The sequence below is a fragment of the Lissotriton helveticus genome, chromosome 1_2 (genome assembly GCF_964261635.1).
Source record: "Lissotriton helveticus chromosome 1_2, aLisHel1.1, whole genome shotgun sequence".
NCBI lineage: Eukaryota > Metazoa > Chordata > Amphibia > Caudata > Salamandridae > Lissotriton > Lissotriton helveticus.
In genome coordinates this window covers 302,654,948-302,675,236 of record NC_136058.1, presented here as the reverse complement: position 1 = coordinate 302,675,236, position 20,289 = coordinate 302,654,948, and the positions used below count along the sequence as shown (strand labels likewise).

Sequence of the window (20,289 nt, the reverse complement as noted above, 5' to 3'; positions counted from 1 at the left end):
GGCCGTTGGCGGGTGGGGGTTCGCGTAGGCTTGAGCGAGGGGTACACGTGTGGTATCTGTTGACGCTGCTTGATGTGAGGCGAATATTGCCGTACGAATCATTCTTCATGCACGAAAAGTTTGGGCCGTACAAATCGCGGACAGGCTTCTCGTACAGGATCGTACTAGTGTGTTTGTACGGCCTGGTTACGAATCGTAAGGTAGGATTCCTGATGCTTATTCGTACGGGTCATCGACTGTGGTTCGTACGGTTCGCTGATATTTGTACGGCATTCGACGGAAACGGATCGGAATTCGCTGGTCGGACGGAAAGTTCCCATTCGTACGGAATCGGATACGAATGCGAATCGTACGGCGGAATTTTTTACCGGATCGGAATCGACGCCCATAGTGCTTTCCCTGTGACTTTAGGGTTTGGCAACACTCACCTAATAACTTAATTTTTTTGCATCACAAAAATCCAAAAAAGATAGGATAGAATCATATTGTTTATGAAGATTTGTACAGGAGGAAGTTTCTGTCTTAAAAAACCGCTTCACTCCCCCTCATTGTTATTTTTGAACTCAGATAACCATAGAAAGCTCTCTAAGTGGTAGCTGCTGAGAGAAGCCTTAAGGCTTAGTCCAGAAGTGTTAAGCAGCTTGTTTTATCAGATCTAAGCAAATGGGGGAGATTAAATGACAAAGAACCACACAGTGTATTTATAAAAATATGTCTTTTTATTATACAACATTCACTAACACATTCGTATACCTGAAGATATCAACACAAATACATGCAATACTTCAATCAATCAATCAATCAGGAGTTTGTGAAGCGCGCTACTTACCCGTTAGAGTCTCAATTAGAAAGAGGAAAGTAAGCACAATAGATAGTGGTCTCCATGGGGAGGCCAAACCATATACTAAGAAAGTGGAATGCAAACTGCGATCGAAGTTGGGACTTGGATCTGTGGAGACTCAGAAGAGCTGGGGACACAACGAACCACCCAAGGTAAGTACCCAGGAATCCCACGGGGGCTGTGTACAGAGTGGAAACACAGTCACTTACTCAAGTCAATGGGAAATTAGTGGTTGCAGTTTTAAAGAGGAAGGACCCTTCCCAGTGGACCCTGATAAAACCCCATGGAAGACAGAAGTTTGGAGAGTGGATACCCCAGGAACCAGGATACCTACACCAGGGAAGCCAGGTGCATAAGTGTGAAGTGACGTCGGATACCGCTCTAGACCACAGTGGAGGACTTCAGAAAAGATGGCGCTGGCAAAGACTGTGCAAAAGTCTGGTGGAATCCAAAGGTGGGTTCTTGAAGAGAAGAACCTGCAAGCAGAGGGGACAGAGTCTATGCCACTCGGAGGTGACCAAGAGGCACGGAAGAGCAATGACGGAAGATGCAGGAGTGATGATGAGGCGATGCCGTAGAAGATCAGGAGTTGTTCACGAGCTGTCCCACATTGGAAGTCGAGAACCAGGGGGTCGGCGTCCAGTGAGCACAGCAACAAGCCTTGGCAGCAGCAAAAAATATAGAAAACTATGAGGGAGCAATGTTGGGGCCAATAAGGTCCAAGGGACTCACCAAGTGTAGGAGAGTTAGAGTAGGCCCTGAGCAAGCAGGGGAGCTCACTGAAGCAAATGAAAACCCTCAATAGGACCCACAGGCCAAAGGCACAGGAGTCGCAAGAGGACCTTGAGCAGCTCAACAAAGATGAAGGTCCACGGTGCAGAGGATTTGTTGAGGACTCAGATATTGGCAGGAAGAGGTGCTGGAGGCTGGAGTTTCTTGTAGTCCAAAGATTTCTGGAGTGCAGAGCCAACAAGCCTGGACAACGGCTAGTCGACCCAGTGCACAGGGGATCGGTCTCAGAAGTTCCGACGAGGGATACTGGCCTCAAAATTGCAGAGAGGGCTGGTCAGGCTTCAAGGGAGTTGTAGAACCACCAAACACAAGGAGATGATGGACGGAGCGCTGAAACTTTTCAGACCTTCACCCCCAGTCACAGATCTGGGTTGAATCATCATCGTTCTTTGGCTCACTTCACCACCCCAGTTCAGACACAGCTATATGCAAATCAGTCTTGCCCATGTGCCTCATGGGATCATCCCAGCCCGAACTGCAAAGCCATGTCTTTATGTTTGCTTTGTTCACCCTAAGTTGGCAGGGTATGCCCAGACGTGGGTCCCTTGCTCACTTTGCCACTGGATTCAAGCTAGCCTCGCTGAAGAGGTCTGTTACCCCGAAACCGGACCCAGGATGCTTGTTTCCGATTCAGGGAAGACTTGGCTTGGCAGTTCGAGTTGGTACCCCAAGTAAGCCCCCCCAGAACATGGGATCATACTTCCAACACTTTTTATACCAAACATGACCGGGTTTGTTGCAGCCACTATATAGATAGACATCTCATAATGACTGATGTCCACTATATGCATTAAAATGACAGCCCACACTTACACAACCTGGAGCATTGACTCCAGGGTTTGTATGGGGTGTCCTGCTCATGCATGGGCACACTCACACTTATAACCCAGTGCCCTACCTTCAGGATTGAAAGGTCTGACATAGGGGTGACTTATCGGTTTTAAGCGTAGTGACCGCAGATATAAGAAAACCTTTATCTATTGTAAGTAGTCCTAGCACCAGCTTACACTGGCTGCAATGGCAGGCCTGTAGTCCCTCTTTGAGTGGTCTCTCATAGGTGACATAATAAATGCTGCAGACCATGGGGCACCCCTGGTGTACCTATGCCTTGGGTACCTTAGTACCATATACTAGGGACTTACAGGGGTACACCAGTAACCAATAGGGGAGGTACCAAAGTACCCACCATAACAAATGTAGGGAGGTAGCACAGTGTCTGGGGTCCTGATTAGCAGGATCCCAGCTAGACTAGTCAGAAAAACATAAGGACACCAGCAGAAATTGGGGGAAACCATGAAAGCAGATCCTACTTTCCTACACGGATCCATTTGGAAGCACTGTAAAGCTATTAAACATAGAATTGCATTGTGATGGATGCTGGTGGTAGGGGACACTTGTGAAAAGCATTGACAGGGCCAAGCTGCTTGCACAGCTAGTGATCATATTTTGACGTCACCCTCTGTTGTTAAACTTTATAAATAAATTATTGCGATGAAAAGCAAAATGATCGCTCAGCGTGGAACAGGCGAATGAGCAGATTTAAAAGGGTCACCCACTGGCAGCAAAAATTATTTAAAGGCGTCTTGAGACATGGCGTTGAGTTTCTCAACACCACCATTTGCGTATGGTGTGAATTAATACAAGTAATACGCCCCCTCGACGATGAGTGTAGGTGTTCCAAAGGTCAGGGAGACGCCATTTCTGAAACAATGTTGGAGAGCAGTGCTGCTTCGCCTAGGTGGTAAACCGTTGTTAAAATATGCTCCATAGAGGATGTCTGCTAATTTCTGCGCCCCTTTCATCCTTACCTTGATCCATCTGTGGAAAAGTGCAGTTTTAAAGTGATTTGTGAAATTGTGAAAGAGGCATGAAAGGCCCGACTCATAGGTATTTTATCTTGGGACAAGCTGATGTCCCCTTGGTACACAAAAGACTTGAATGGGAGGGGTAGATGTAACCGCCTCAGATAAAGGGACCATCCAAATAACAGAGCTTAGGCAGGGATGGGGGTTCTTTAGAGACTGGACCGTATAAATATTAGCGGGTTTAGCCAGTTAAAAAACTCCCACAGAAGGGATACTGTGCTGAAATTAACAGATCATGTTTCCCTGGAAGTGCGACCATGTGTAAAGTTAAAGACAGCTGTTGTAAAGAAAGGGGGTGGGGTCTGCTTTCCTATAAAAAGACTTTTGAAGGACCTTTTGGGAGTGCCCTGGAGACAGCTGCATGTTTTCGTGTTTGTGTTTGCACTATAAAATGACCAATGATGTGGTCTTGGAAGTTTAACATACGTAGTTCACTGATATCAGAGGTGATCACTCCACCTTTTGCCTATTGTAGCCTAATGACAGTATTAAAAGCAGACATAAGTTGCTCCATTATTCTGTAAAGTTAATGTGACGTGAAAACATAAGAATGTGTTTGCTGAAGATGTGGGCAGAGTATTGCTAAACAGGGTGAGGGGTACTTTTCCTGCTCCCGTACCAGCTTGCATTTATCGGCTCCACTTAAGAGATTGTGCACTGTTCTGATATATTTCTTTTTTAATGCCAAGTGCTTGCCTCCCTCTTTTCATGGGTGGGTGTGTGGGCAGAGTGAGACAGGCCCCTGGCAGGAGAAGAGGTGGGCAGTAACCTGCACAATTTCTGTATTCATACTTAGCTCTTCAGGCATGAGCCGCTAGTGTGGGGCAAAAACATGGGGGAGAGGAGATTTTAATTGGCGTTGGAGTTTCATTTTACCCGAGCCTGAATGTACGTCCTGCATATGCCTTGTTTCCCTTGAAGATTTCATAGTTTTGAAGTGCGAGCTGTCACAGAGTAGAACAGCTTGCCAAGAACAGAATGTGTGGGATGTGCATTTGAAAGCATGAGAGAGAGAGAGAGAGAGAGAGGTGTGGAAGTGTGTAATGCTATAGGGAGTGGTGCACAAATGTGCATTGTGTTGTACATTTGGAAGTATTATGAAGTTCTCACTATTGGCTTTGACATGGCCTCATGTCATCCTGAATTCTGACTCTGTCTTCCTTAAGCTTTTTGCGCACAAAAACAGGCCCACAGAATGCTCAAGTAGTTTGGGTTAATCAAGTTCAAGGTTGCTTTGTTTTTGGAGAGATTGTTGAATGTACCGGTGGCTTTTGTAAGCTTCTTTAAGGAACATGTGAGAATGTAGAAGGAATGTGGGAACTCCTTGCGCCCTGGAATGCTTGCATGGAAGGTGGCCAATTCCAGTAAGTTTCCTTGGCGCAGAAGGAATGTCTCTTGCACCTTCTAGTGTGTATTGAGACTATAAAGCTGAGGTTTGCGGAATCCGAAATGGGGACGGAAGCTTCTACTTCGGTACAGCGGAACCCTAGTTGCTGAGACTCTTAACCGCGGCTGTGAATCCCCCAGTCTGGAGTGGGCTCAAATGCAGTGTTTGCGGCAGGTGAAGTGATTTTTTTTTGATTAGTGCCATTGTGATGTGTTGCCAGTGGCTATAATCATATGAGGTGTTTTCTTGATGATGTGTGAGTGAGTCAGAGTGCACTTCCAAAGTAATCATTTGATGTATTTATGGTATATATCTTTCTGATTTCTTGCTGGCCGTCCAGTATTATTTGCTGCTTGTTTATTATTATAATTATTATCAATGCATTTAACATTTGCATTTGCCAAGTGCGTTATTATTGCTTGCATATAGATATATATCTCTATATACATTTGAATGTTACTTATCTGACATCTGGGAAAGCTTTCTATTAGAGAGCATTGCATAAATAAAACCACAAGCCTTATTCTGAAAAGAGAGTCTTTGATGTGTTTCATTTTATAAAGTGAACCCCCTTTCTAGGTAGTGTTGTGTTATATGTCTCTTGCTTCGTCGTGTTTGAACCATCATGTGGGAGTGGTATTTTGGGAGAGAGAAGCAAGACAACAACACACTTAGGGGCAGATTTACGACTTCTGGCGCATCTCTGCTAATCAGCAGGGATGCGCCAGAAGAGTTGCGATGCATCTGCCCACCCGTGCGCCACTACTGATGCGCCGTATTTACAATGCGGCGCACTGTGGTGCACAGATGGGCAGATGTGTGTCGCATCCCCCGTCGGAAAGGTGTCGCATTTCTGGAAATGCGTCACAAGCGCGATGCAGCTCCAGCAAGGCTCGGGTGTGCTCTATCCCTAACATGCTGCATCAATCCTTACAACTGCTTCAAGCAGGTGCAGGGTTTTGATGCAGCATGGCCCTAAAAGTGACTGAGTGAAATCTTGAGGATTTCACTCAGCCACATTTAGGAGGCGTTCCTGCGCCAGAACGCCCCCCCCCCCCCTGCCCCGGAACACCTACATGTGGCGCAGGGCTTTACAACGTGATACATCTCTCAGATGCATCACGTTGTAAATACCCCGCAGCATGGTGCTGGCTTTGCGCCACCGCTGCATCACAAAAGTGACGCAATGGCAGTGTAAAAGTGGTGCAAGGGCCCCAGTGACAAAGCAGGTGTCACAGCTCCCAGGCGTCCCACATCAATAAATCAATCAGGGATTTGTGAAGCACACTACTCCCCTGTGAGGGTTCCAAGGCACTGGAGGGAGGGAAGGGTTCAAGCGGCTGTGTCTCATTCAAAGAGCCAGGGCTTCAGGCTTTTCCTAAATGCTTGCAGTGTGGGGGTTCGTCTGATGCTGAGGGGGAGTTTGTTCCAGGTCTTGGCTGCGATATAGGGGGATTTCTGCCATAATTCCTCCACGACCATCTGACGTGTCAATTGATGGGACAATGACGTTCCTTGCGCTTCATCCTCATGCTACTTCCTCGTGGCAGTAGCGGTCCAAACAGACACCCCGGTAAGATATACTAATAATGTTGCTCAACACAACAGTCAAACGTACAAGGAGATGGGCACTGCGCATATGCTTCAAATAGTCCTCACATACACTATACTTGCGCGAATACAGCTTCAGGATTCACTCTTCACCAGACAATTCTGAATCCTAAAGTCGGGTGGACTCAAATGTGGGTTCACTTAGGTTCAAGTCACTCGTCACCATTATTGTAATGATGGATCCACACAGGAAGAGTTGAAAGCTTTAATTACCACTTGAACCTCAATAACAGCGCAAGATCAGCTCCCGTCTCCTCTGTTCCCAGTGACCGCATAGTAGGGTGACCAACGGTCTGTAAATTTCACGGACCATCCGTTATTTAGCAGGGTGTCTGTAAGGCGTCCATAATTTGGGGGTTCCCAAATTACGGACACCATACTAAAATCAAATTGGGGAATTTCAGGAAGGTATGCTGTTACCTTGCGAGAGGCCCCGCCCCATGAGTGTAAAAGTTTCCACTCTGGCCTCTCGCATTTATCTTTTAATCTGTATACTGAGCCTGCCTGAAGCAGCCCCTCCTGAAACTTGCACAGACTGTGGACTGGCCGATTGTCATTCTGATACTGCAGACGATTATCACAGATAGAATGACAATGGGCCCTATTATTGTGACAGCATGTGGTGTGCCTTCTGCACAAACATGATTGCAGAAAGGGCCTGGTGTCGCTTTGCAAAGCTGTGTGCATACTGAAAAACTGTGAGGTGCACGATTGTGTAAACTTTATATAAACTTATTTTGACTTGTACTTATTTTGGTTGTCTATTTACTTATATACTATTGTGCGACCTCCTCTTGATATGTCTGTAAAACGTATGTTTTGTCCCAAAAGTTTGTCCTGAATTTTGACCTTCTGTCCTGAATTTTTACCCTTTGTTCTGAATTTTTATACTGACCGTCCTGAATTTGCACCCATGCCAGTTCGTCACCCTACCTCATAGCATTCTACAAGCTCGGAAGAGATTTGAGCTCCAGAACACCTCCAAACTCACACAATATGACAAGAAGCACAGCCCTGGTTCGCACTTCTCTGAGCTCTTATCATTTTTCGCAGCCAGACGTCTCTGCCAACAGGAAGTCGCATTGTATCCCTGTAACAGCAGGGTTGGGAGTCATTCGCGTGTTAGTCGGTAAGTATCTAATCAGCCAAATAGCCATATTGTTCTTTAAGAATGTATGACGTTACAACGCATACATTCACAACACGGTATTTTAAATTGCGTTCATTACAACGCAAGTCTTACAACGACTAATGCTGGAGGGCGCTGGACTCAAAAATAGTATGATTTACTATTCCACCTCCAGCCTACGTACCAGTAGGGAAGGTGTTGGAATAGTAAATCATACTATTCCTTAGGTTAGAGCGCCATATGACTTGCGTTGTAATGCCCGCAATGTAAACATACTGCGGTGTAACAACCGCGTTGTAAAGGTCGTTCTCCTTATTGAATGCTTCCATTTCTAACCTCTGTAGTAACAAGTGTTCCAGGTGCCGCTCCATAGTAGGCTTTTTAACCAATGTTCCAGATGAGATATTTTTAACGCACTCATCTCAATTTACGTGAGACCGGTTCACACATGTCCCTGCTATTGCACCCATAATCCATTGCAATATACCTGAAGAATTTTGACTTGTTCGATTGACCCACTTGATGTTAAATTGTTATGAACGCGAATGAAGTTCTGACTATGAATGCCACTTCCCTCATTTCTTTACATGTATTTACAATAGCTACCATTTGATGACTTGTGCAGTGTGTCTGTGTCATATTACAGTTTCTCTCTGATTTAGTTGCCTATCATTCTCACTGTCAGATGATTAATAAACTCCTTTCATGATAGACAGCGAGTAGCCCCCTCTGAATAATCTGAAGCATGTGCTTGTTTTTAGCGGATTAGCAGTATCACTATTATACTGTTTCCAGCAGCACCATGATTTATCTTTGCAGAGCTCCTCTGGTGTGCTTAGCTTTCTGATTAATCTACATATAGGTGGTTCTAATATTGAGTAGTAACACAGAATCATAAGATATTTGTGAGTTGCTTTCTAGCCTTGCACAGGCATCAATAGTTTATTTGTGGTGTGAGTTCTAGTGATGAATAGGTCAACAGCACTATGATGTATAATAGAACCTAGCTTAGAAATGAGAGGTGCATTTAAAAGGGGGGGGGGCTCTCTCGGGAGCCATGTAATACCTCTGAGCACCCCTAACTTTTAGTGAGCAGGGTTTCTTCTAACATTCAGTGTATTAGAGTGCTCGCATTTATGTCATCTTTGGGTGACGGGTTGAAAACCATTGGGCTTAGACCGCCTTTTATTCTTATTTGGTCAGTAAAATGAATACCATGGGGCAGATTTACAAGAAGGTGCCGCAGCGTGGTACTGCAAGCCCTTTGGCTGTGCCACACTGCAGCATTTTCAGAGCACAGGAACGCAACACATTTACAATGATATGTCGCATTCCTGTGTTCTCCCCTGCGCTGGTGCACAAACAGCTGCCATGTGCCAGCGCAGCCACCCTTGCACCATAGTGCAAGGATGCCTGTGTCATGGGGAGAATTTATTTTGTGCATGAAGGGGCACCTTCCTGCACAAAAACAATCACTACAGGCATTTTCCTCTTTCAATGCGTGCTGTAGAATGCAGCAGGCATTGAAAGAGGAAAAAAACGAGGAGAAATTAAAACATTTCTCCTCGTTGTGCCCTACGCCACCCCTAGGGTGGCGTAGCATACTGACGCATTTCCATGTTTACGAATCCTCGTGAATCTGGAAATGTGTCTGGTTTCATGGGTGTTGCGTGGGAACTTCCACAGTAACACCCATGAAACGCCCCTTTCACGCAAAGTGCTGCGTGTAAAGGGGCAGTATTTACAAGGACAGGAAAAGCCACACATGGTGGCTTTTCCTGTCCTTGTAAATATGGGGCAGTGTGATGGCTGCCAGTGCGTCACAAAAAGTGATGTACTGGCAGCGCAAGGGGCTCGTAAATCTTGAAAAAGTGTATTTTTCGGGAAAGCAGGCCTCTGAGCTCCAGTTGCCAGGATTCTGCTTCAACAAAGTAATGCCTCCACTACGGCCCTTAGGAGCATCTGATGTTCATAACAAAGTTTAGTCCATCATTTCTCTAGGCACTACTTTTGCGTAGGAAAAAAAGTTCAAGAAAATATTCCCGTTCCTTGCCCTGGTGTCCTACGAAAGGCCCAGCATTCTCGTTGCACATCCATACTAATATAATAAAGAGAGAGCCCAAACCTTTGGGGCGGGTAATCTCAGGAACCACAGCACCAATCACAACACCCAATACAGCGTTGGAAAGGGCAGTTGCAGCAGAAGGACATAGGCTATGCAGACGCCCACCATATACATTTAAAAGGTAAAAGAACCGTGCCAGCAAAGTAGTCCCTTGTGGGCGTGTCTGCATTGTGCTGTGGGCATGTGCTGGTGGGCGTGACAAACGCGGGGGGCGTGTGGTACGTTCCGCCCTTCGGGCTGGACTGTTCCCATGAGGCACAGGGTCAAGGCTGATTTGCATATGGCCATGTCTGAACTGGGGTGGTGTGGAGTGCAGAAAAACGATGGATTTAGGCTCAGATCTCTGTACTGGGGTGAATGTATAACATTGTTCTGCATTCTGTCCATCAACTGTTGTTTTTGCATTTGTCACCCCGAGTGGGATGGGTATGCTCAGACGTGAGTCCCATGCTCTCCACACCACTGGAGTCAAGGTATTCTGGTTGAAGACGGCTGATAGCCAGAAACTGGTCCTAGGATGGTTGGTTCTGGTCCAGCAAAAACATGGTTTGGCAGTTTGGGCTGGACTGTTCCCATGAGGCACAGGGTCAAGGCTGATTTGCATATGGCCATGTCTGAACTGGGGTGGTGTGGAGTGCACAAAAACGATGGATTTAGGCCCGGATCTCTATACTAGGGTGAATGTATGACATTGTTCTGCATTCTGTCCATCAACTGCTGTTTTTACATTCCGCCGTTCATGTCATGTCTCATATCGTGTGCTGAGGGCCTGGGCATGTGTGGGGCGCGGGATTACGGGGGGAAAAAAGCAAGCGTGTGCCAAATATTTCATTGTTTTTTCTTCCCAGGTTCGGTACATTCAAGCTCTGGGTGTCCACCCTGCTCCCTTTAAATACCCCTGCACCCCATAATCATGACCCACCCTTACTCCTTAAAATACCCCAACACCCTTAAACACTAACCCATCTTAACCCTATCAATATAACCTGTACCCCAAAACCCAAACCTATCCCTGAACCATAAAAATAACCCTGTACCCCAAAACCCAAGCCTACCCCTGAACACTCAAATACCCCTGTACCCCAAAACCCAAACCTAGCCCTGAACCCTAAAAATACCCCTGTACCCCAAAATCCAAACCTAGCCCTGAACCCTTAAAATACCGCTGTACCCCAAAACCCAAACATACCCCTGAACCCTAAAAATAACCCTATACCCCAAAACCCAAACCTACCCCTGAACCCTAAAAATACCCCTGTACCCCAAAACCCAAACCTAGCCCTGAACCATAAAAATAACCCTGTACCCCAAAACCCAAGCCTACCCCTGAACACTCAAATACCCCTGTACCCCAAAACCCAAACCTAGCCCTGAACCCTAAAAATACCCCTGTACCCCAAAACCCAAACCTAGCCCTGAACCCTTAAAATACCGCTGTACCCCAAAACCCAAACATACCCCTGAACCCTAAAAATAACCCTATACCCCAAAACCCAAACCTACCCCTGAACCCTAAAAATACCCCTGTACCCCAAAACCCATACCTATCCCTAAACCCTAAAACTACCCCTGTACCCCATAACCAAAACTATATCTGAACCCTTAAAATACCCAAACACCCCAAAACATATACCTTAGTACCCCAAAACATATACCCCTATACCCATACTTACCTCACCCAAACATTAAAAAAAAAATGCTTTTACCATTCATGCATTTACAACGAATTTCGTTGTAAATGTATGCGTGGTAAAAGCATATAAAATGTAATGCCATGCATTATAATGGCATTGCGGAGTCATGGTACTTTCGTAATGAAAGTATGCGGAGTGATAGTATGCGGAAAGAAAGTTACCGAATAATGGGTGTTTACCCTCCCCCGGTAGGTACATTGGTGGCACGGCGGCCCACATCTCCAGCAACATACTCATATTTTTCCACCAGCGATTTGAAAAATGCACAGGTCTCTCATTGATGGCCAGCACCGACATACACTTTTAGGCACACCTTCCGCCACAAGTTCTAGAATTGCGAACTTTAGAGCTTGGGAGCTACGTTCGAATCTCGGCTTCAGCTCAACATCCTGTGATTCCAGGCAAATCGCTTTGTCTCCTCGTGCCTACCACAAATGAATGTGTTCTTCTGTAATGGAAATTGTGCTCATGCCATGTTGTCGAGTTCGCGCTATATAATATTTCAAGGAAAAATAAAGTAGGGCAACTCGAGTTCACACACTATTGAACGCGTACTCTTAAGTGCATCAGCAGTGCACTGTGAATCAGAGCGTTTCACAGGCCTGTCACAGATAAGAAATGCTATCAGAACGAAATCCTACAAAAAAATATACTACTGGCCGACAGCAATTCATACCCGGACAACGTCGGGACGGGCTGCTAGTTCAGTATAAGACAGGAACATCCATTTACAGAATTAAGTGCATCGCTATAAACTTGTCCAACCACATGCCGGTTTGTGGCCATATACCAGTATGAGTTACTGGACTTTTAAAAATACTGGGCATTAACCAGAGCAGTGGCGGGACCTTTCGTTGGGCTTCTTTGCAGCTGTGAGTTTTGGTGCAGTATCATGAATGTTGACGCAGGTAAACTTACAGCAAACGTTATGGAAGCTCCCACTATTGTCAGACTACTTTTTAAGAATCCAGCACCATAGGGTGCCTATTAGTATCAACGCTTCTTTGTTGAAAAAATAAAGTTTTTGAATTTAGAAGATAATTTATTATACTTTCATTAAATAGCATGGAAGCCCATCCATGGGTGTGTGTAGTCACTACAGGTGGCACGTGAAGCAACAGCAGATGTTGTAGCACCAAGTAATGTGCTGCATATTTCCACTACACAACTTCTCGCCACAAAATTCCACGCCACACAATTCCACAACAAACAATTCTTATGTGCCCAGACTCAATTTTAGTATGATACCTGCTCAGGCAAAAGATTGATAATTCAGCTCCTTTCACCATTGAGTTTAATGACTTGTGAAAACAGGTGGGTGAGTTAACCAATAAGTAGGGAGAGCTGAGTCAGAGCCATGCCAAAAGTAGGTTATGGCTTTAAGATTCCACGCATGAGCCGAGCACTGAAAATATCTTGCATGCAAATAATGCAGCAGACATCATGTGTCAGATTATCATAAGGTGAGTTCAGAATTGTGTATTTCAGACGGAGGAGTTTCACTTTAGTACATCAGATTATTTCAAACATATTTATTAAAAGTAGGAGTTTTTAAACATGTTCTGAGAAACATTTCTGCAACCACACTTATAACTATGCTATTCGTGAACTAAGGCAAGTCAGTTGTCATGTGCATCCTATATATAAACTAGAGCCCAAATTTGCAAACATTTCATATAATGCAGGGCTGCATTTGAGGTTGCTGCGCTGCGTGAAAAGGAGAGAGCAGAACTGCACCCTGGGCCTCATTTATGAGAAATGACGCATCGCTGCCTGAAAACAGCGATGCGTCACTTCTTAGTGCGCACTCCTTGCGACATACCTGATGCGTCATATTTAATGTATGACGCATCATGTCGCAAGGAGTTACAGATACGTCAGTATTTCTGGCGTATCTGTAAGCACAAAAGTGACGCATTGCTGGAGTGTGTCACAAAAGTGACGCAACTCCAGCAATGCGTCCTTTCAAGTGACGCAGTGAAATCTCATAGATTTCACTGCGTCACTATTACAAGGCTTTTTGCGGGGGAACGCCCCCTCTGCATACATTATACCTGACGCAGGTATAATGTAGCGCAGGGGTTTACAAAGTGACGCATCTGCTTAGATGCGTCACTTTGTAAATAGTGCGCAACAGGAGGCATGTTTACGCCACTGATGCGTCACAAAAAGTGACGTATCGGAAGCGCAAAACTGATGCAAGGCCTCATAAATGAGGCCCCATATTTTCACAGAAATAGCGCAGTTCTGCTCTCTGCCATCACTGGTGCACTTTGGGCTGCCTCGCACCAACACAAGCACCCTTGTGCCTGGTTGCAAAGGTGACTGCGTTCTGGCCAGGATAGCTTTTGTGCAGGAAGTGGCACCTCTGGGCACAAAAAGTAGCCTTGGAGGAGTTGTCCTCTTTGTATGTGTGTTGTAGAATGCAATGGGGTAATAGGAGTGATTTCTCCACCACCCTGCATGGCTGTTCCCACTTCTATTGGGAAACATGCATAACTCTCTCTGATATTTTAATGGATGCCTCTGGGAGTCTTTAGTTAAATACTGAGTAAAAAGCTCTTTCCAGTGCTACTGCTGGTTCAGCCTCTACGCCAATATTTACTGGAGCCATACATTCTCACTGAGAAGCTGTGAGCAGTACATTGTGGGAAGGAATGTGTATAAAGCTCAAGACAACTGGCGAATTTAATGGGTTTTTAGAGTTTGTATCATAAGCATAACATTTGTTGGATTTGAGTTTTATGAGGGCATTTAAAAAAAAATTTAACAGCAACTTTACATAACATTTTGCCCTCACATGATGCAATGTAGCATTTATTTAGTATTCATTCAAAAGACCCCCGAGTGCTCACAAAGGTGTGTGGTGCTGTGAATAAAAGTCCCTCACTGAATATGATCCAAAAATTGCCATTTGTACCGTTTTATTCTTCTTAGATTTAGGACTTTATTGAGCGTTCAGCAGATGGGTTACTCCGTCACAAATGTGAAGGTTATCGCGTCCGCCATATATATTACAAGTGCCATTGGATATAATGCGCATTTGCGATGCAGTAATCCACCCGCTGAGCTCTAAATCAGGCCCTTAATTTGGTTATTTGTGCGCACACATGTCGAATTAAGTACACGGAAAACAAACAGCTTAATTAACAACAAGTGAAGGAATTACCCCTTTTCCTGGAATAGCAGCTCACATTTTGTAGGTGAAACACACTGAACCATCCAGTATTGTTTACTCTTTTAATGAGGTCTTCACACAACAGTTCTTGGAGCATGTTCATCATGTAGACTAGACAGATCAGAAAGAAGTTACATATACAGAGAAAAATAGCACATTCGATATCTAACATAAAAGATATTTTGTTCTTGTTTAGAAGGATGGTCGAAAAATGCTGGTAAATTTGGGAACATTGCCACTAAATTCTTTCCGAGGAATTTTTGAGAGGCATAAAACAATTTGTTACCCCCTTTCTCATTAGCCATTGGTTCCTCTAACTCACCTCTTGCTGTTTTATTTAGGATTCTCTGCAGAGTGACTGCTCTTACCCCTGCCCAACCCTTCACGGATTCAACCTGTGCTGACCGGGTCTCCAGTTTGTAGCCCAGGTGTCATAGAGTGCAAGGAGAGGCACGAGGGAGAGCAGAGTCACCTCAAGAACCCAGAGAGTCAGATGAATGCACTCTTGAGGGTTTCTGTCAATAGAGCCAGCATAGAGGTTCTGGGTTAGTTCTGGTCAACCCTTTCACCAACAATTATTTCAGACATTGGTTTCCTTCCAAGGATCATCTTAGCCATTCATCTTTTTTCTAACCAATAAAATGTGCACAGATTATCATCTCTCTTGAACTCTTCCCATGGTACTACCACTCCTCTCGTCATAATATTTTCCTCTATTCATTCCTCCTTATAGATTTCTGTCTTTCCTTCCTTTTTCGCTGTCACCTCGCTATGGGGCATATTTACAAAGAAGTGGCGGAGTGAGGCGTTATCTGTCATGGCTGAACGCCTCACTCTGCCACTTCAGAGACGCAAGGCTGCACCATATTTACAACAATATAGTGCATCCTTGCGTTTCCCCCTGTGCTGGCGCTACAATTAGCAGGATAGCCCCAATGTAGGCACCCTTGCACCATAGTGCAAGGATGTTTGCGTACAGGGTGGGATTGTTTATGTACAGGAAGGTCCCCCTTTCTGCACATAAACAATCTTGAAATGCCATTTTGTTACTTCTATGTGTGCTGCTTAATACAGTACACATAGAAGTGACAAAATGTAAAAAGAATTTAAGGATTATTTATGTGTAGGAAGGGTTACCTTCCTGAACATAATCAACAAAAGGCAGCACACATGGAAAAGGCAAAAACGAGGGCAAATAAAGCATTTCTCCTCGTTTTGCCAAGTTAAGACCAGGTTCTCCTTGTCTACATTCTGGCATTGCCTCCTATTTACGCAGTTCTTGTAAATAGGGGGAAGAATCTAAATGAATGGGTGTTGCATTGGAACGCCCACCCCAACACCCGCTGCCCACCCCTTTAACGGTAAGCATAGTGTGATAGGGGGCCTTATTTACAAGGCAGTGTTAAGCCACATTAAGTGTGCTTAACAATGCCTTGTAAATAGTGCGAAACCTCTATCGCCACAGAAACGTCACAAAAACTGATGTTCCCCTTGGCGATCGGGCCTTGTACATATGCCCCCAAGCTTCATACCTTACCACGTTCATCTCTTACATATCTTTACATCGCTAATTCTTGGCTCTCTCCCGAAACTCTTTTTAGCCACGATGCTTACTTTCATTCTGCAGCACATATTAAAAGAGAAAAATGCCTCGGGGATTGTTTTTATGTGGGAAGGTGCCCCTTCCTGCACAAAAACAATCCTACTTACAAAGCAGGCATCCTTGCACCATGGTGCACGAGTGCCTGCATTGGCGCTAGGCAGCACATTGCGAGCCAGTGCTATGAAAAGGCAGGAGTGCATTAACAATTGTTTGATTCAAAACAATCCTGCCATTTCTCTGTCACACAGTGCCGCACTATGACTTGCTGCACTGAGTGACATTTTAAAAAATGTGTCACCAATGTTTGATCTAGTTATGATTTTGGTGCTCATCTCCATGGTGTTGGTGAGTGTGTGCTTTGTGAGTTTGGTCCTTACTATGGCTACTTAGTAGCTCTTGGTCTTGCTCTTTGTTCAGCTGATGGTTGTGGTGGTGGTGATGGCTATTTTGCTCTTCGTTGTTATTCAGGGGAGGTGAATCAAGTTGGTCTTTACCATGTTGATTGCTTTGCTCTTGATTTTGCTCTATGCTATGTGGCTGATGGTTGTGGTTCTGGTGCTCATCTTCACCACTGATGTGCAGTTTATGTCTGGCCGCATCTTGCCCATGGGGTGACTGATTTTCTTCTTTTGGAGGTATAGTAGTTGACTGTTGGTCTACCTTCATCCACACAGTTGCATTTTCTAGATAAGATGTTCCATTCCTGGTAACCTGTGATAGGAGTGAAAAATAGAGTATGTTAATAGTTTTTAGGTCGAGGACCGTTGCACTGCGTAGCAGTGGGCGGAGTCTGAAGATTTTATGTTTTTTAGTTAGGGGGCTTGAACCCGCCCTTCTTCTCCATTGGCTGGCTTCCTAAACAGAGGCCAGCCATTGGAGGAGAGGGGCGCCACTCGGTTAAAGCCCCGTCTTTTTCGGATTTGGGCGTGTTTTTTGCGTTCTTTCTATCTGTGACATCATCTGTCACTCAGCAAAAAACACGCCCTCAATTTCAAAAATCTCGGACGTTTGCGGCAGCCATTTTTTTTTTTTGCTGTCGTCGTCAGGAACAGCCCTGCTGCCATTCCAGGTAAGTTTTTTATTGAGTGGAGCTACATTTTGCTGATTTTTATATTTTTTTTAATTCACACCCTCTCTGTCCCGCTCTGGCCCCCCCTCCCTCCGCCCGCAGCTCTCCTCCGTCCCGCTCTCGCCCCCATTCCCTCCGCCCGCAGCTCTCCTTTGTCTCGCCTCGCCCCCCCTTCCCTCTGCCCGCAGCTCTCCTTTGTCCCGCTCTCGCCTGATGAGCCATGTCCCACATAGCGCCGCCTGTGCAGCCCTGTGCCTTATCTTGCCACAGGATAGGAGCAGTGTTCCACATAGCGCTGTCTTTGTCCTATCCTTGGGCCGGCGAGGAGCTACGTTCCACATAGAGCTGCCTGTGCAGCCTCTGTGCCCTATCCTGGCACGCGATAGGAACAATGTTCCACATAGCGCTGTCTGTGTCCTATCCTTGGGCCGGCGAGGAGCTCCATTCGGCAAACCGTCGAAAGTGCCCTATCCTGGACCCTATGCCATGCGCAAGACCAGATTAATGAGAGCTCGAACTTGCGCAGTGTTTTTCACTCGATAACATTACACGTCCAGGATGGCGCGGGGGGCTCGAGGGGCTAAGCGCGGGCCCGGGGGTGGGCCCCCAACTCAGGCAAAGAAGCACACATATCAATTTTACTTATATTATTTTAGAGGCAGTGTACACCGTCATAGCAGCCATTTTAATGGCCAAACCCCTAAAAGCATCTAATGTACACAATACATATCCCTGTCTGAGGACCCCAGTTTTGGGGGTCATGGGGGAGCAGCCCCACACTCGCTCTTTTTATCTCCTGCTTCTCCTAAGTTACAGGCCCTGCCCCGGTTCCAGCTCTTGCTTGTTCTGCATTATGGCTCCCCGGGGGCCCTCACGCGTCTGTTTTCTGTGTCTTACAAGGAGTACAAAGTGCCCTGACATCGTGATGACTGTTTTTGCGGCTCCTATTCCACCCCCGACCCGGAGTGACCTCTGGCCAGGGGCGTAATTTAGGCTCCTGCAGTTTATGGTGGCGCAGAGGGACCCAGCTGCAAACCCCCTAATTGCCCCACCCAAGGAGTTTGGATTGCTGTGTGTTAAAACATATTGTATAGCGCCGCTTCTCCACAGTTTCTAAGCTCTGCAGATAACTGCGTTACACTGGCTTGCACGCTGCTATTACTGAATGTGTTCTATGCATCTTTTAATGAACAGCCATTTTCAAAGTAAAGCAATGTGACGTGCGCTCAGAGTACTCTGTCGCAAGGGGAGCATTAAATACATCTTTATTGAAATCGAATGATCGCAGCCTCTGCGGGCACGGGGCAGGCTGGGTACCCTGCAGCGGGGCCCATCCTTTTCACTTGACCAGCGCGAGATGTAGCAGGGAAGGCCAGCATTCGCAGTATGTCTCCTCCGAGAGATGTCAAACTAATGCTTGCTTTTCCAGCGGCTGACATATGCCAGAACACACGGGCATTCACGACATTCCGCAGGGGGGATGCAAAACATCAGCGTTTACGGTGTTCGATTTGAGAAGCTAAACATCACCTTTCCCGGCGTTTCACAATTAAAATAGAATGTCAGCTTCGCCAGTGGTCATGGTGAGATATTAAAAAGTACAGATTTTCAGAGTTTTAATGCGTCAATGGCAGCTTTCTCTGTTTTTTGGTGTCAGATATAAAACAAGGGATACTTTAGTGGTTCAAATTGAGGTGTTAAGAGTCAGAGCCTGCTAAGAGTCAGGTTTTCCAGTGTGTTAGCATGAGAGATAAAACGATAGGTTAACGCGGTTCCGGGTAAGACGTTATAATTCGGATTTTCCAGTCCTTCAGAGTGATATATTAAATGTCAGTTTTTTGAGAACTCAGTCAGATATGAAAAGACATGGACGATTTTCCAAAGGTTCGGAAAAATAGCGTGGACCTGCCGATCAACTCACTCTGGTTGGAGCTGCCCCCGCACAAGGGGTCAGCCTGACCCAACCGGAAGCGCGACGCCCACCCCATGCCCCTTGACATGGGCGGACAGGTTCGATGTCAACAGAGCCCGGGGCACTTTCCTTCCACGAGGGACCGCTTTCGGGAGTGGACTTTTCTCCTCCCATCCCTCAATGTGGTCAGAATAGGAAAATACCCCTGAGGTTATTGGTTTTTCGTGTATGTGTGTGTGTGTGGAAGCAGTGGTGGTGGTGGTGGACGTGAGGTAATTTAGTGTACGTGTGCGCATGCATGCACGTGTGTGGCCTTGTTTGGTGCGTGGTAGGCTTGTATCTGTGCGCATGTTTGTCTGTGTGAGGATGCATGTGCCTGTAGTGCATTTTCTTTTATCTGCGACTGTGCTATGTGCATACGTGTGCTCTGTGTGTGTCTTGTGTTGTGTACTTTCTGTCCAGTTTGGCGTGCGACCCCCGAATTATAGAGCATGCACCTGGGTGTGTAACGTTGTTTCTTTGGATTGTGTGTGGACAATTGAGTGTCTCTTTCGGTGTGAAAGTATTGCTGGTGTGTTTGCGTGTTTGTGTGCGAGTTTGTGAGTGAGCGTGTGTGTTTGTGCTTATGTAGATGTGTTGTGTTTGTGAGGCTTGGGGAATGTATGTAGGTGTGCGTTTGGTGAGACTTTGGGAACCCGCGCCATCCGCTGGACGGGGACACAATCCCCGGTCCCTGGGACTAGTGCCCCTGCCCGCCCCCGGCCTCCAGACGGCCTCCTCCCAGGGCCCGTCCCGCTGGCACCACTGTAACTGCCGGACACTTCCAGGGCCTCCGGGAGCCGCAGACGGGCCGCCTTGACCCGAGACGCTCAGATGTTATCCAGCGAGGAGTCCCGCTTGCTGCTCTGTTCCCAGGCTCCGCGGAGTCTGAGCCTGCAGGGCAGATGACTCCAGCCTAATGCCTCCCCGCCTCGCAGCCCCGGGCCCGCTTTAAATGTGCTTTACTGTACACTTGGAGCAGGACACAGATCTGCACAGGCGTGTGTCAAACACAACAAGCATTTACAATGCAATGGTCTCTGC

General features: G+C 46.2%; 1 protein-coding gene across 1 annotated transcript in view; it reads right to left on the bottom strand.

Moving 5' to 3' along the window:
- Positions 1 to 14,670: 14,670 nt before the first annotated feature.
- LOC144801868 (selenoprotein Pa-like) overlaps positions 14,671 to 20,289 on the bottom strand; it is a 73,498-nt gene continuing 67,879 nt past the window's right edge. The window contains exon 5 of the mRNA XM_078671774.1: positions 14,671 to 16,936. Coding sequence (XP_078527900.1) covers positions 16,535 to 16,936 — 402 coding nt within the window. The 3' untranslated portion in view covers positions 14,671 to 16,534. The remainder of the gene's footprint in view (positions 16,937 to 20,289) is intronic.